Source organism: Apodemus sylvaticus, chromosome 22 (genome assembly GCF_947179515.1).
Source record: "Apodemus sylvaticus chromosome 22, mApoSyl1.1, whole genome shotgun sequence".
NCBI classification, from domain to species: Eukaryota; Metazoa; Chordata; class Mammalia; order Rodentia; family Muridae; genus Apodemus; species Apodemus sylvaticus.
In genome coordinates, this window is record NC_067493.1 from 12406030 (window position 1) to 12420412 (window position 14383).

The window sequence follows — 14383 nt, forward strand, 5'->3', positions numbered from 1 at the left end:
TGGGGAATGCATACTCAGACCAGGGGTTCTGACATTAGCCAATTGCCAATATGTCACCAATCAATCAATCAATGAAATTATAGTCAGTCAGGAACCTGTAGTTCACAACCAATCAATAAACAATCGAATCAGTATTTGGTCCAGTGAAGACTAAAGTAATTGAGTAATTGTTGTTTGTTTAATTCTATTGATTGTTGATTAATTATCAATCCATTAACCATTGCTGAATATTGCTCATGGATTAATTACCAATCAATTGATTACTATTTATTGATCATTGATTGATTGACTGATTGGCAGATTATGACTTGCCGGTCGTCGACTGGAAGTCTGTTATCGATCACCAATCAAGTGAATGATAGGCTGCTGGACAATGTGGCTCATGTGTGATGATTGATCTGTCCCTGACTGAATACTGATCAATAGATGATTGGTTCCAGATTGATTTGTGTTCATTTCCAATTATAGATCGATTCTGGATGACCAATTGACCTCCTGGGTAAGATGATGCCAGAATGACCCATTGGCAGCCTCTCTCCTTGAATGCCCCCAGGTTACCTTGTCAACTACCCTGCTGCTGGAACCTGACCTCACTGGATTGGCCTCTGTATGTCTGCTTGAATAAATGCAGGCGTAACAGGGTTCACTAATGCCAACAGCCTCATTCAGGATGGACAGAGGTATGTTGGGACAGCGGTGGTGTCAAATACTGTGATCACATGGGCAGAACCACACCTGGCAGGAAAGTCAGCCCAGAAACCTGAACTGGTAGCTCTGAAAAAGTCACTAGAGCTGAGAAAATACGAGACACAGATGGTTGTTGTCCCATTGCTACTGCAGATATACATGGGGCCATTTATAAAGAGAAGAAACTTCTGATGAGAAAGGACTAAACTCCATCCCAGAGAGCAAAAAATCAGGCCAGTTGGTGGCCCCTAGAAATTGGGCTCTTCATGTCCTTGATTGCAACAGATCCAGGAGACCCCACACTCTCTGATCAGACAAAGCATGTGATCTGGGCCAAAAACCTGTTGATGTCTCAGTGTTGTAAGAGGTGACAGAGAACAGCTAATTGACTACTAAATAATTGTGTGAGAGAAAATGGGTCTTCACAGAAATAAAGGAAGAAATCAGAGATTTTCTAGAGTTCAATGGAAATGAATATGCAACATCCACAATCTCATGGAACACAAAGAAAATGACAGTAGAGTTAAAAGAAAGTTCACAACACAAAATGCCTACATGAAATAATTGGAGAACTCTGATGCTGGCAACTTAACAGCATGTTTTAAAGGCTACTAAAAAATGAAGTGAGGGAGCAAAGAAAACTAGGAGGAAGCATCAAGAAATTTTCATGTTGGGGGTTGAAATCAATAAAATAGAAAGAAAACAATTCAAAGAATTAATGAAACATGAAGTTGGTCTTTTGATCCTTTTATTAGACAAGATAAGCAAACCCTTATTAAAAGATAAATAATATACAAATTAATGAAATTTAAATGAAATTGGTGGTTAAATAAAAAAAAATGAGGAAATTCAGAGAATGGTAAAGACACAGTTTTAAAAAGGGTTTACTCCAGCAAATTGGAAACTATAAAAGAAATGGATAATTTCCTCAATAGATTCCGCATACCAAAATTGAACTAAGAAAATCAACTTGAACAGACATAAACATAAAAGAAAACAAAATTAATTAAAAATATGCCACCAATATGAGCCCACGTCCATGAATTTTAGGGTAGAATCATACCAGATTTCCAAAGAAGATTTAACAAGAATTCAGTGTATTCAACAATATAGAAACAATATAAATATTAGTCAATTTATTTTCTGAACCCCTGATTACTCATATATTTGGTCAGGAAAGACTGAGAAATTAAAGAGAATTACAGACCAATTATCCTTAAACCACAAATGTAAAAATACTTAATAGACAAAACAAATAAAATAAAATAAAATATAAAACACATTAAAAGATCATCCATGATGATCAATGAGGAAGGCTTCATTCTAGAAATGCAGTGATGGTTTAGCATACTGGGATTAAAGTGTAAGAAAATCAAGAATTGTTCATCTCAAGAGATGATCAATTCTCTGACAATATTCAACACGACTTTTTGATAAAATTCATGGAGTGATTAAGGACACAAGAGACATGCCTAAACATAAAAATGTCACTTTATAGCAAGCCTAGAGCCAATAATAAATTAGCTGGAGATAAATTCAAAATAATTCCACTAAATCCCAAACTAGAATAGGCGGACCATTCTCTCTATAACTATCTATTCAATATATTATGTGAAATGTTAGCTAGAGCAATAAAACTGAAGGAGAGGAAGGTAATATAAATATAAATTAGAATGGATGAAGTAAAATTATATTTCTTTGGAGATGATATGATAGTTTGTATAAGTGAAACAACACTTCACAAAGGTAGTTCCTAGAGCTGATGAACACTGTCACAATGTTACTGGATACACGGTTAGCTAAAAAGGAAAATAAAAATTAGTGGCCTTTGTAGGTAAAAATGTGTTTTCAAGTACAAATAAAATAGATATTATAAAATTTTAATTGATTTTTGACACTTGTCACATTTTTTATACATAATAAATAACATTGAGTAACTCAATATAGTTGTGTTGACAAAGAACTTACCAAAATCTTTTTAGTCACAGATTACTTTAGGTATTCTTGGAGGTTATCAAAATCTACTGTGATATGCAAAGGCGTTAATAGATTAATTGCAAGCTAAAGAGTTTACTCTTGTATAAAGACACTAGAAAGTAAAATTTTTTAACACATTGCCTATGTTTATGAGGTTTCTCTACATTATAACTTTTTCTTATGGTTTCTAAGAGAACTGCTCTGTGCAAAGTTTTTCATTACCAAATGGCATATTCATAGCATTTCTCTCCAGGATGTATTTTTATGCATTCACAGATAACTATGGTGAAATATTTTATCACATTGACTGTATTTATAAGATTTCTCTTCAATATGTGGTCTGTTATATATCCAAAGATGACTATGATATACAAATGTTCGGAACAAGCAAAAGAAACTTGCTCTAAGGACTGCCTTTTGGTTCCCAACCTCCATTTAATCATGAGTTGTAACTAAGATCAAAGATTCTTCTGAGATTAATCCATTCATATGTTAGTAATCACATATATTTTCAAAAACAAAAACCACATCATATGTCTTCATATAAACAGGATACACGTCACCATTCCTAAAGGTCATTGTTAGAAATCCTGTACCTAAAAAAGACCAAATCCAGCTGAGCAATTTCTAAACTCTGCATGTAAAAGACCATCAATAAACAATAAACATTTGTTTCCTTTAGAAAAAATAAGTCTTACCTATAGCTTTGAGGTTCAGGTAGGTTTCCAACATCACATTTTGTAGAGATTCTTCTGGGAAAGATCCAGCAAATTCCACTCTTCCTCAGTGAATTTCACATGCATATAATCAAAAGTCACTGCATCCTAAATATCCCATACATGTGTACAACACAAAGCTTGATACTAATATCAATGTAAAGGAAATACATACTTTTTCGAAAACATATTCATATAATTTTGGCACTTGCTCCACTTATATTCTGACTCAGAATTTACAATCACTGCGTCATTTTAGAAGGAGCTTGAATTATAAGATTCACCTGTGTTGCTTTTGGAAACTTTGAATAGGATATAGCCTTGCTAGAGAAATGCCAAATGAGAGAGAAATGTATGGGAAACATCCACAATACTGAGCACACATCTGAAAAATTGTATGAACAATTACTAACTACAAAAGTGATTGGCAAGCTAGGTGTATTGGTCCATGTCTTTAATCACAGAGGTACATTCAGCTGTATGTCATAGAGCTGGATGCCGGCATGGCCTATGTAATGTGTTCTAGGAGACCAAAAGTTATATATTAAGATCCTCAATCCCTACAAAAATCAACCAAGGAAACAAAAATGATAGAGAACTCAGAGTCCTTTCTAAAAGTTCCCACAAATAATTAAACATTCACTTCACACCCATATTCATCTTGTAGAAACATGAAGTGCAACAGTTTAAACTATAACATTAATAAAATTTACTAAAATGGAATGCATGCTTAAACAGTTACAAATAAACAGATGAAAATATAGTAATATAAATATTGATCATAAATAAGCAATGTAGGGCAGGAGAGAAAGCTCAGCAGTGGAAAGCTCTGGCTGGTCTTCCACATTGTGTTCATCAATTTCTCACATACACGTGGGGACCAGCAACTACTCATTACTTCAAGATCAAGAGTTCTGAGCCCATCTTATGACAACAGTAAAGAAGAGATATGATATTCATATTCATACACATAGGCAAAATACTATTTATTCAAACATTTCAGAACAATCACAAGTGTGAGAAAGTACATCATACACATGGAATCTAAGGCCTCTGAAGCCTCAGGTAGTATTGATGAAATGAACACATATCAACTTGAGAACTAGAATATAGCCTATCTATTTGGCCAAATTTCAAAGTGAAACATGAGGATTAAAAGTGGCACAAAAGCATATCCTTATTGTACAAAACCGTGTCAGGGGGCATATGTGGTTACTATACTGACTATCAGGACAGGAAGGATTTCACAGAGAGATTTTGTCTTGAAAAACAAAAACAAATGAATAAAATAAAAATATATACCACCAGGCTTGCAAAATAGATTAGCATTAATTGCAAATGGGGCTAATGCATCTTATGTGATTTAGGTACAGAGTCCAAATATTGAGTATACTGGAGCATGAGAAGAAACCTGAAGGATCAGTTTCAACTACAGCACAGTAGACACATAGAACAAAGTTGTCCTCTATAAAAGAAATGCAGGGGCACACCTGGAACAAAGAATGAAGGAATGCCCAATGAAAACTCGCCCAACTGGAGACACACCTTAAGGGCAATCTCCAATCCACAGTGAACACGGTATGGACCTTGGAGATGCTTAAGAAAGAGTTGGGGAAATACTGAATGCCCTGAAGATGGTACGAACTTCACAGGTAGTCTAACAGACTCAATGAACCTTTAACGTTGGGGACATTGACCGCCAGAGCCATCAACCAAATAGCAGACACAGGCTGTACTAAGGCCCGTGGCACATAAGTAGCAGAAGTTCAGGTTAGTCTACATGGAGGTCCTCCAACAACTGGAACAGGTGCTGTCCCTAAAGCTGCTGCATATCTCTGGTATCTGTTCCTTTAACTGTACTCCAATTTCTGCCCTCAGTGGGAGAGGATGCACTTAACCCATCAGAAACTTGAAGCCCCATGGTGTGGGGATACCCAGGGGACCCAATCAACTCCATTCTGACCCTGGATACTATAGACTCATGTTCATCCTGTAATGAAAATGCATTCAGTCTGCAGTGATGCTAATAGTCTGCAGGAGATCCTACATGGTTCAAATGTCTGAAGTGTCTTCTGACACTCAAGGCACTATCTCTAAAGCCAAATCTTTTAAAATCAGAAAGCAAGTGCTAGCCCTATTTATAATTGCCAGAAGCTGGAAGAACCCAGGTATCCCTCAACAGAAGAGTGGATGCAAAAAATGTGGTATATATACACAATGGAGTACTATTCAGCCATTAGAAACAATGAATTCATGAAATTCTTAGGCAAATGGATGGAGCTGGAGAACATCATACTAAGTGAGGTAACCCAGACTCACAAGATGAATCATGGTATGCACTCAATAATAAGTGGATATTAACCTAGATACCTGGAATACCCAAAACATAATCCACACATCAAATGAGATACAAGAAGAATGGAGGAGTGGCCCCTTGTTCGGGAAAGACTCAGTGAAGCAGTACAGGGCAAATCCAGAACAGGGAAGTGGGAAGGGTTGGGTGGGAAAACAGGGGGAGGGAAGGGGCTGATGGGACTTTCAGGGAGTGGGGGTCTAGAAAAGGGAAAATCATTTGAAATGTAAATAAAAAATATATCGAATTTAAAAAAAGAAAGAAAAGAAAAGAAAAGAAAGAAAGCAAGTGCTATCTTTTCGACATACAATGGTACAGAATACACTTTTCTCTTCTAGTAGACAGGAATGTGCACTTCTTGTTCAACCACATGCCATGCCTGCCAGGAGACAAAGTAGGCTTTCCATAAGATTTGCCACCCTATTTATTATCCCACATGCAATTTACACAGGTGTCCCCAACACTGTAAAAACACCAGAGACAGCTTAACCTCTCTACTGACTATGTCTCCGGGTTGACTGCTAAGATCATATCTCCCTGCCTGCCACTTCCAGCTTTTAATATTAGCAAGCATTCCCTCTTGATCATACCTGCCAAACAGGTCAATAAAAGGGGGAACACTCAGCCAATATTCTCTGAAAATTCAGAGAGCAAACAGTAATTCAGGAATAAATTTACCATCCTAACAAGACAAACCCAGAGACCAGTATCTAGAACTATTTTCATTACAAGCCCAGTCACCTAGCTATCAGCACAGGAATATACTGAAGATAAACCAGGAAAATATGTCACCAAAAAATCCTCGGTATCCTGTTACAGCAGGTCCTCAAAAATTAAAACATGCAAGAGATCTGATACAAAATAGGTTGTTTTGTGGAAAGAACAGGAGTGAGAACCTGGGGAAGGAATAGAGGTACACAAGAGGACCTGCAGACTGGAACACATATAGGGAGCAGAGAGAATGTGAAGAGAGTAGAAAAAGACTTTAGAGGGGGCATATGTAGAGAACAGAAACAGAACAAATACAGAGAGCAGATGAAGCTAGTGCTCAATGTATATAAAGCACACCTGAAAACAGCAGCAGTTAATTGAGGCAAGTAATGATTTAAGCAGGTGCAAAGTCCTTGAGCGCAGGCCATTGAAATTGCCTGCACATTAACAACTACAGAGGCAAGGTTCACACACCGAACAGGAAAGGAAGATAAAGAGAATACATGGATTTATTGGTCAAAAAAATATTTGGAGTCTAAAAGTTTCCTGGCGCTAAACAAGGAACACGGCAACATATCAAAAACAAATACTACAATTAACTGTAATTGAAGAATATCAGCTCATTGATCAAGAAAATAGTTTTAATGAAATCCTAAATTAGTAATTTCTAAACTAAAGACAAAGATTTCTATTAAGGTACATGAAGCATCCAAAATATCAAAAAGAATGAAACAAAAAACAGTCTCCTTGCCACACAATATACAAAATACTATATATGTAAAGAAATATAAAAACTGCAAAAAAGTCACATGTTAAAATGGGACTATTAGATTCATACCTTCCCTCTCAATGTGCAGTGTAAAACACAAAAAGTTTTGGACATGTGCTGTAGAATGAAAAAAAAAAAGAAAGAAAGAAAGAAAAAAAGAGAGCCATGATGTTTCTACAAGCAAACCAACGGTCCAAATGATTTGGGAAGATTCAGCCATGATAGTGAAGTTATTCGGAGGACACTGCCTTATTTAGCAAGTAAGAAGCACCACTAGAAACCTCACACATAGTCATATCTAGCTGATGTTTCCCATCCAACCCCTGATAGGACCCTTCACCCCAGCACCCACTGCTCAGCCACCTGTTCCTCCCCATTGTGGGCAGATATCGTGTGCTTACCATGTCTTGATTTCAGAGCTTCCCTGAGGTCCACTCAAATCACATCACAGAACAGCAGCGCTCAGAGCAGGAAAGAGTGAACTATCCTGGCCTGCACAGCCACAGTGAATTGAAGAAAGGTGCCCGGTAGATCCCACCTCTTTCTTTGAATGACAGGCCTGCCTGGAGGTCTGGATTGGCCAATAAGCCTTACCACTCCTCAGAGTTAAAGCATGCTACTAGTCCAGGGCCAAACTTTCTTCCCGACCTTAGGAGTGGTTTGAACTTCCTTAGCATTTGTGTCTGCCTTGCAAGAGGAATCTCACATCACCCAGGTCTTCGGGAGAACGCATAATTCCAGTGCAAGCTATTTAGCTGCCTACTCCTCCCCTCATTAGCTATGACCGTGAACTTAACAGGACCTAAATTCAAACCTGGCTTGAGCTTTCCTCACAGCACTTGCCTTCCTCTTTCTGTAATCAAGGTGAATATCGTGCATTGCCCATTCCTCAGGTGCAGGGGAGCTAAAAATCTAACACACAAGGGAAAGGGTGACCAGGCTTTTAACATCAACGAGTAAATTTTGGAAACAGGAGTTTTGTTTTCTGACTTCATTACGGGTTCAGGGAAATTGCAGCTCCTTTTCACCAGAAGATATATCCTTGATTTTGAAGAATCCTTTTGCAGACAGCCATTATTGGAAGAAGAGAACAACTGTCTCTGAGACATTATAATAAATATTCTTTCTACATACACAGAAAAAGTCACTCTCTTTATGAAATATGTTGATCTAGACAACCTGTTCTAAAACAACTGTGGGTTTATTTCCGCTACCTTGCCACTGACAAAGATGTGCTGACTAACAATACTGCTTCATGGTTTTTGTCATCTGTTACCTGGTTTTCTCCCGAGTTGTTTCTTACCTATTATGTGGTGGAAGGGAATTATATGAAGCCACAAAGCAAAATACATGTTCTGTAAAATCCCTCTTTAATGTTAAAAGCCTGGGCATCATTCCACAGATGGGCCAACTGTATACTTCCACTGCAAGTCAAGTAACATGTTATCCACCTTGATTTCAGCAAGAAGAAGGGAAAATGCTGTGAGGAATTCTCAAGCAAGCTATGAAGTCAGGTCATTATGAGTGCAGGATCACTGCCCACAAAGGGGAGGAGAAAGCAGCTGATGCAATGTTATGTCCTCCTCCAGTGCTGGGTGGGAGTACAGATGGTTGAAGTTCTTGGAGGACAGGCACAAATGTTATGGGAGTTCAAACCTTACCTGAGATATATGAGAGGTCTGGCCCAGGAATGAAAGCACACTCTAACCTTGAGGAGGGGTAAGACTCACTGACCAATCAAGGACACCAGGCAGACCAGCCAGTCAAACTAAGAGGAGGGTTCTTCCTAGTGTATTGTTGAAGTTTGTTTTGGCTGCTCAGGCTTGAATGGTTCTCTATGTCCTGCTTTGAGTGCTGTTCTTGGGTGCTGTGTGGTGACCTCATGTATGTTTTGTTTTTGAGACATGTTGAGCACAGTGTATCTGCCCATCATGAGAATGTGGAAGAGCAGTGGAGCTGGGGAGGTGAGTCCTCCCTGGGGCTGGATGGGAAGCATCAGTCATATGGAGCCAGATATGGCCAACTGTGAGGTCCTTTTTGGTGCTCTGATTCCAGAATTGGAATATAGTGCATCTGATTCTTTGGGAGTATTATTTTCCTTTTTTCTTTTTTCTTTCTTTCTTTCTTTACCTATTTATTTATTTAATTTTCTATAGTCTTTGTTTACATTCCCAATGTTTTTCCCTTTCACGGTTTCCCTCTGCCCCTAAGTCCCATAAGTCCTCTTCCCTATACCAATTCTCCAATCCATCCCCTCCCACTCCTCTGTCCTGGTATTCCCCTACAATGCTGCATCAAGCCTTTTCAGGACACAGGTCCTATCCTTCCTTCTTCTTGGGAATAATTTTATATGGAGATTATGTTTTGGGTATTCTGAACTTCAGGGCTCTTATCATTGACTGCATTCCATATGTGTTCTTTTGTGAATGAGTTACCTCACTTAGTATGATATTTTCCAGTTTCAATGATTTGCCTAAGAATTTCATGAATTCATTGTTTTTTATTGCCGAGTAGTACTCCGTTGTGTAAATATACCACATTTTCTGAATCCATTCCTCCATTGAGGGACATCTGGGTTCTTTCCAACTTCTGGATATAATAAATAAGGGGGCTATGAACATAATGGAGCATGTGTCTTTATTGCATGCTTGGAAGTCCTTTGGGTGTATGCCCAGGAGAGGTATAGCAGTGTCCTCCGGAAGTGTTGTGCCGATTTTTCTAAGGAACCGCCAGACTGATTTCCCGAGTGATTGAACCAGCAGCGGAGAATTGTTCCTCTTTCTCCACATCATTGCCAACACCTGCTGTCTCCTGAGTTTTTAATCTTAGCCATTCTGACTGGTGTGCGGTGAAATCTCAGGGTTGTTTTGATTTGCATTTCCCTAATGACTAATGATGTTCAACATTTCTTAAGGTGCTTGTCAGCTATCCGAAGTTCTTCAGTTGAAATTTTTTTTTGTTTAGCTGTGTACCACACTTTTTAATAGGGTTTTTTGGTTCTCTGAGGTCTAATTTCTTGAGTTCTTTGTATATATTTGATATTAATGCTCTGTCAGATCTAGCATTGGTGAAGATCTTTTCCCATTTGTTGGTTGCCGTTTTGTCCTACTAATGGTGTCCTTTGCCTTACAGAAACTTTGTAATTTTATGAGGTCTCATTTGTCAATTCTTGATCTTAGTGCATAAGCTATTGGTTTTCTCTTCAGGAACTTTTCCCCTGTGTCCATGACCTCAAGGTTCTTCCCCAGTTTCTTTTCTATTAGTTTCAGTGCATCTTGTTTTATGTGGAGGTCCTTGATCCACTTGGAGTTGAGCTTAGTACAAGGAGATAAAGATAGATCAATTCACATTTGTCTACATGCTGACCTCCAATTGAACCAGCACCATTTGTTGAAAAGGCAAACTTTTTTCCACTGGATGTTTTCAGATCCTTTGTCAAAGATCAAGTGACCATAGGTGTGTGGGTTCTTTTCTGGGTCTGCAATCCTATTCCATTAATCCACCTTCCTGTCATTGTACCAATAGCATGCAATTTTTAACACTATTGCTCTGTAGTGTTGATTGAGGTCCAGGATGCTGATTAACCAGAAGTACTTTTACTGTTGAGAATATTTTAGCTATCCTGGGTTTTTATTATTCCAGATGAATTTGAGAATTACTCTTTCTATCTCTTTGAAGAAGTGAGTTGGGATTTTGATAGGGATTGTGTTGAATCTGTATATTGCTTTTGGCAAGATGGCTTTTTAACTGTATTAATCCTGCCCATCCACAGGCATGGAAGAGTTTTCCATTTTCTGAGGTCTTCTTCAATATCCTTCTTCAGAGACCTGAAGTTCTTGTTACACAGATCGTTCACTTCTTTGCATAGAGTCACACCAAGATATTTATATTTTTCTTGGCTATTGTGAAGGGTGCCATTTCCCTAATTTCTTTTTCAGCCTGCTTATACTTTGGGAATAGGAAGGCTACTGAATTGCTTGAGTTGACTTTATGACCAGCCACTTTGCTGAAGTTATCAGCTGTAGGAGTTCTCTGGTGGAGGATTTTTTTTTTTTTTTGGTTAGTTAAGTATACTATCATACTATCTGCAGATAGTGATAGTTTGACTTCTTCCTTTCCAATTTGTATCCATTTGACCTCTGTCTAATTTGTCTTATATTGTCTAATTGCTCTAGCTAGTACCTCAAGAACTATATTGAAAATATATGGAAAGAGGGGGCAGCCTTGTTTAGTACCTGATTTTAGTGGGATTGCTTCAAATTTCTCTCCATTTAGTTTGATGTTGGCTATCGGTTTGCTATTGGCTATTGGTTTGCTGTATATTGCTTTTACTATGTTTAGGTATGGGCCTTGAATTCCTGTTTTTTCCAAGGCTTTTAGCATGAAAGGATACTGAATTTTGTAAAATGCTTTTTCAGCATCCAGTGAAATGACCATGTGGATTTTTTCCTTCAGTTTTTTTAATAGTGGATAGGATTGATGGATTTCTGTATACTGAACCATTCCTGCATCCCTGGGATGAAGCCTACTTGATAATAGTGAATGATCATCTTGATGTGCTCTTGGATTCGATTGACAAGAATTTTCTTGATCATTTTTGAATCATAAGGTATATTGACCTGTAGTTCTTCTTTGTTGGAGCTTTTTTACTATATATTTCTTCAATTTTTCAGAAATATTTTCAATGAAAATCTACAATTTTATCAGAAAATATTTCTACTTAATGCTTCAATTAGTTTAGAAATGTTTAATATGTGTGCCATTTTATCTATTATTTTCCATGTAAATATTCAATTTTAAAACATTTTTGTACATATTTCTAAGGCTAAGAGAGAGACAGGCACTGTTTGGGGCATATAGAATTTGACATCATTGACAGATGTGGACACACATCTGGTGGGGAGTGTCTAGGGATATCTGTATCTCACAGTCTGACTAACAGAGGGTATAACACAGAGAATATACCATACACTTTGTTTTTGTCTCTCTGTCAGAGTGTCAGATCTGTATCATCTTGTTTTCCTGATCCCTGTCTGCAGGCATCATATCTAAGCAAGACCGTCCTAAGAATGTCCCTCCTGTCCTGAATCTCCACATGCTGAAGGAGTCCCTGGAACTGCCTTCTAACAAGTTCATGCAGCTAAAGCCTAGGAAGAAGGTGGACATCTCAAGTCTTCTGCTGCCAACTTGATGGGCTGACTCTTCTCTCCATCCTGTCCCAGTTCTCTGCAGTTAACACATTTGGAAATAAAGCACACCGCTTTCCCATTGTTCTGACACTGACAAATTTCAGTGGCTGAGACCTCTGGCTTTTGAAAGGGAGGTGATCAACATTTGTGGCCCAGGAGAGTCTCCCTGGATGGGCTCCTCAGCTTCTGTTCAGTAGAGGGAGAGCATTAACAGAAAGGCAAAGTGTGTAACAGGAGGAGCTGGGAGTTCTATATCTTCATCTCAAGGCTGGAGATGGAGGAATGACTTCCAGGCAGCTAAGGTGAGGGTCTTAAGCCCACACCCACACTTACACAGCTACTCCAACAAGGCCATACTCTCTCCAACAAGAACACACCTACTCCAAAAGGGCCACATATAATCCAACAAGGACATGCCCACTAATACAAGGTCACACCCACCACAACCTGGACACCCCAACTCCATCAAGGCTGCACCCAAAATAAAAGGGACATGCACACTCCAACAAGGCCACACCCACTCCAACAGGGACACATCTGATTTAAAAATTCCACGCCTACTCCAACAAAGACAGCAAATGCACACCCATTCCAAGAAATCTGAATGCCTCTGTGCTGGGATCTCTGCAGGAATAATGTAAGTAATAAAAGAACAATAAATTTATTAATAATTTAGGTGTCCCTAGTGCTCAAAAGGCACCATCATCAATCAAATTCTCAAAAATGTTAAAAGTCCAATGGTCAAAGTCTCTTCTATGATAAATCTTATCATGCACGAGTAATCCCCTATACATTCAAAAACAAAAGGAACATTATATACCTTAAAATTCAAAGGATATATTTTATCATTCCTAAAGGTAATAATGACGAAATTCTGGACCTAAAGAAGTCTAAAGCCATCTGAGTAATCTCAAAATTCTGCATCTCCATGTCCGGTGTCAACATGTTCTTCAGATCAACAACTCCTTTCTGCTTTGTTCACTGAAGCCAACTTCTTTCACTTCGACGGGTTTTATTCCATTCCGGGGCAGGTATCACACAGTTCTAACATCACAAAAACTTGAGGTACCAAAGATAACTTCAATATCATGACTTCTTCTTTCAATGTCCAGGATCCACATATTATCATCTCTGCTCCTCCAAAGAGATTGGGTCTCGTCTCCAGTTCTGTCCTCTGTATAACCCTATGTTCTGATTGACTCCACTCTACTGCTCCATCTATTCTTGCTTATCAACCCATGGTACTTGCATCTTCAATGTTCTGGGGTATTTTCTTGCAATGAGGCTTGATCCATAGCCATAAGCTTGGCTGTCTTGGAACATGCTCAGAGATCTACCTTGATCTCAGAGATCTGCAGTGCTCTGTCTCTTGAATGCTGGGATAAAAAGCATGAAACACCCAAACTAGACAGAAGCTTTTCCTTTTAGATCTTAATTTGAAAACCCAGAATAGCAATCAATATACGTCCCTTCTCAGATTGACACATACTTGTATCTTCATATGTCCACATGAAAACAATCACCAGGTAATAATAATTCCTAACATGATAAAGTTCACTTTCATACAACTGCAAATCCATATGTTTACCTGGATGGAAACTTGCCATAATGTAACCATTTCCTTAATACCAATGAATATCCTTGATCACAGAATTTAACATCATTCAACTTCCTGATAATGCCTTATATTTTGAACCTCCCACTTAACTCATGTTTCTATTCATTAGGTTTCTCTCTAGAACAGAGAATCAGGAGACTTCTCACTTGTGAATATACTTTTCTACATTGATTACATTAATAAAGTTTAAATAAAGGATTTCACAGAGAGATTTTGTCTTAAAAAACAAAAACAGGAGCACATAGGCAGTTTGTATGCCAGCCCACCAGGTGTGGGGCCTGTGCCCTTCCCAGAGAGCAGCAGAAAGTGAAAAGCACCGCGGCCATCTTTGCTCCCTGCCAGGACAGAAAAGGGTCACGAGGT

At 38.4% G+C, this 14383-nt stretch overlaps 1 protein-coding gene across 4 annotated transcripts in view; it reads right to left on the reverse strand.

Annotated features, from left to right (window-relative positions):
- Positions 1–14383, reverse strand: part of LOC127673330 (zinc finger protein 431-like) — a 269940-nt gene that overhangs the window by 177468 nt on the left and 78089 nt on the right. The window contains exon 1 of one of the 4 annotated variants that reach the window (XM_052168977.1): positions 7615–7630. The exons of 1 other annotated variant lie outside the window; for it this stretch is intronic. Coding sequence is in view for 2 of the 3 variants with exons in the window: in XM_052168990.1 (XP_052024950.1) it covers positions 3363–3396 (34 nt within the window). In the remaining variant the exon portion in view is untranslated. Of the gene's footprint in view, positions 1–3362; positions 3399–7614; positions 7631–14383 lie in introns of those variants that run through there. 2 more of the 4 variants (XM_052168989.1, XM_052168990.1) reach the window with 2 other exon arrangements.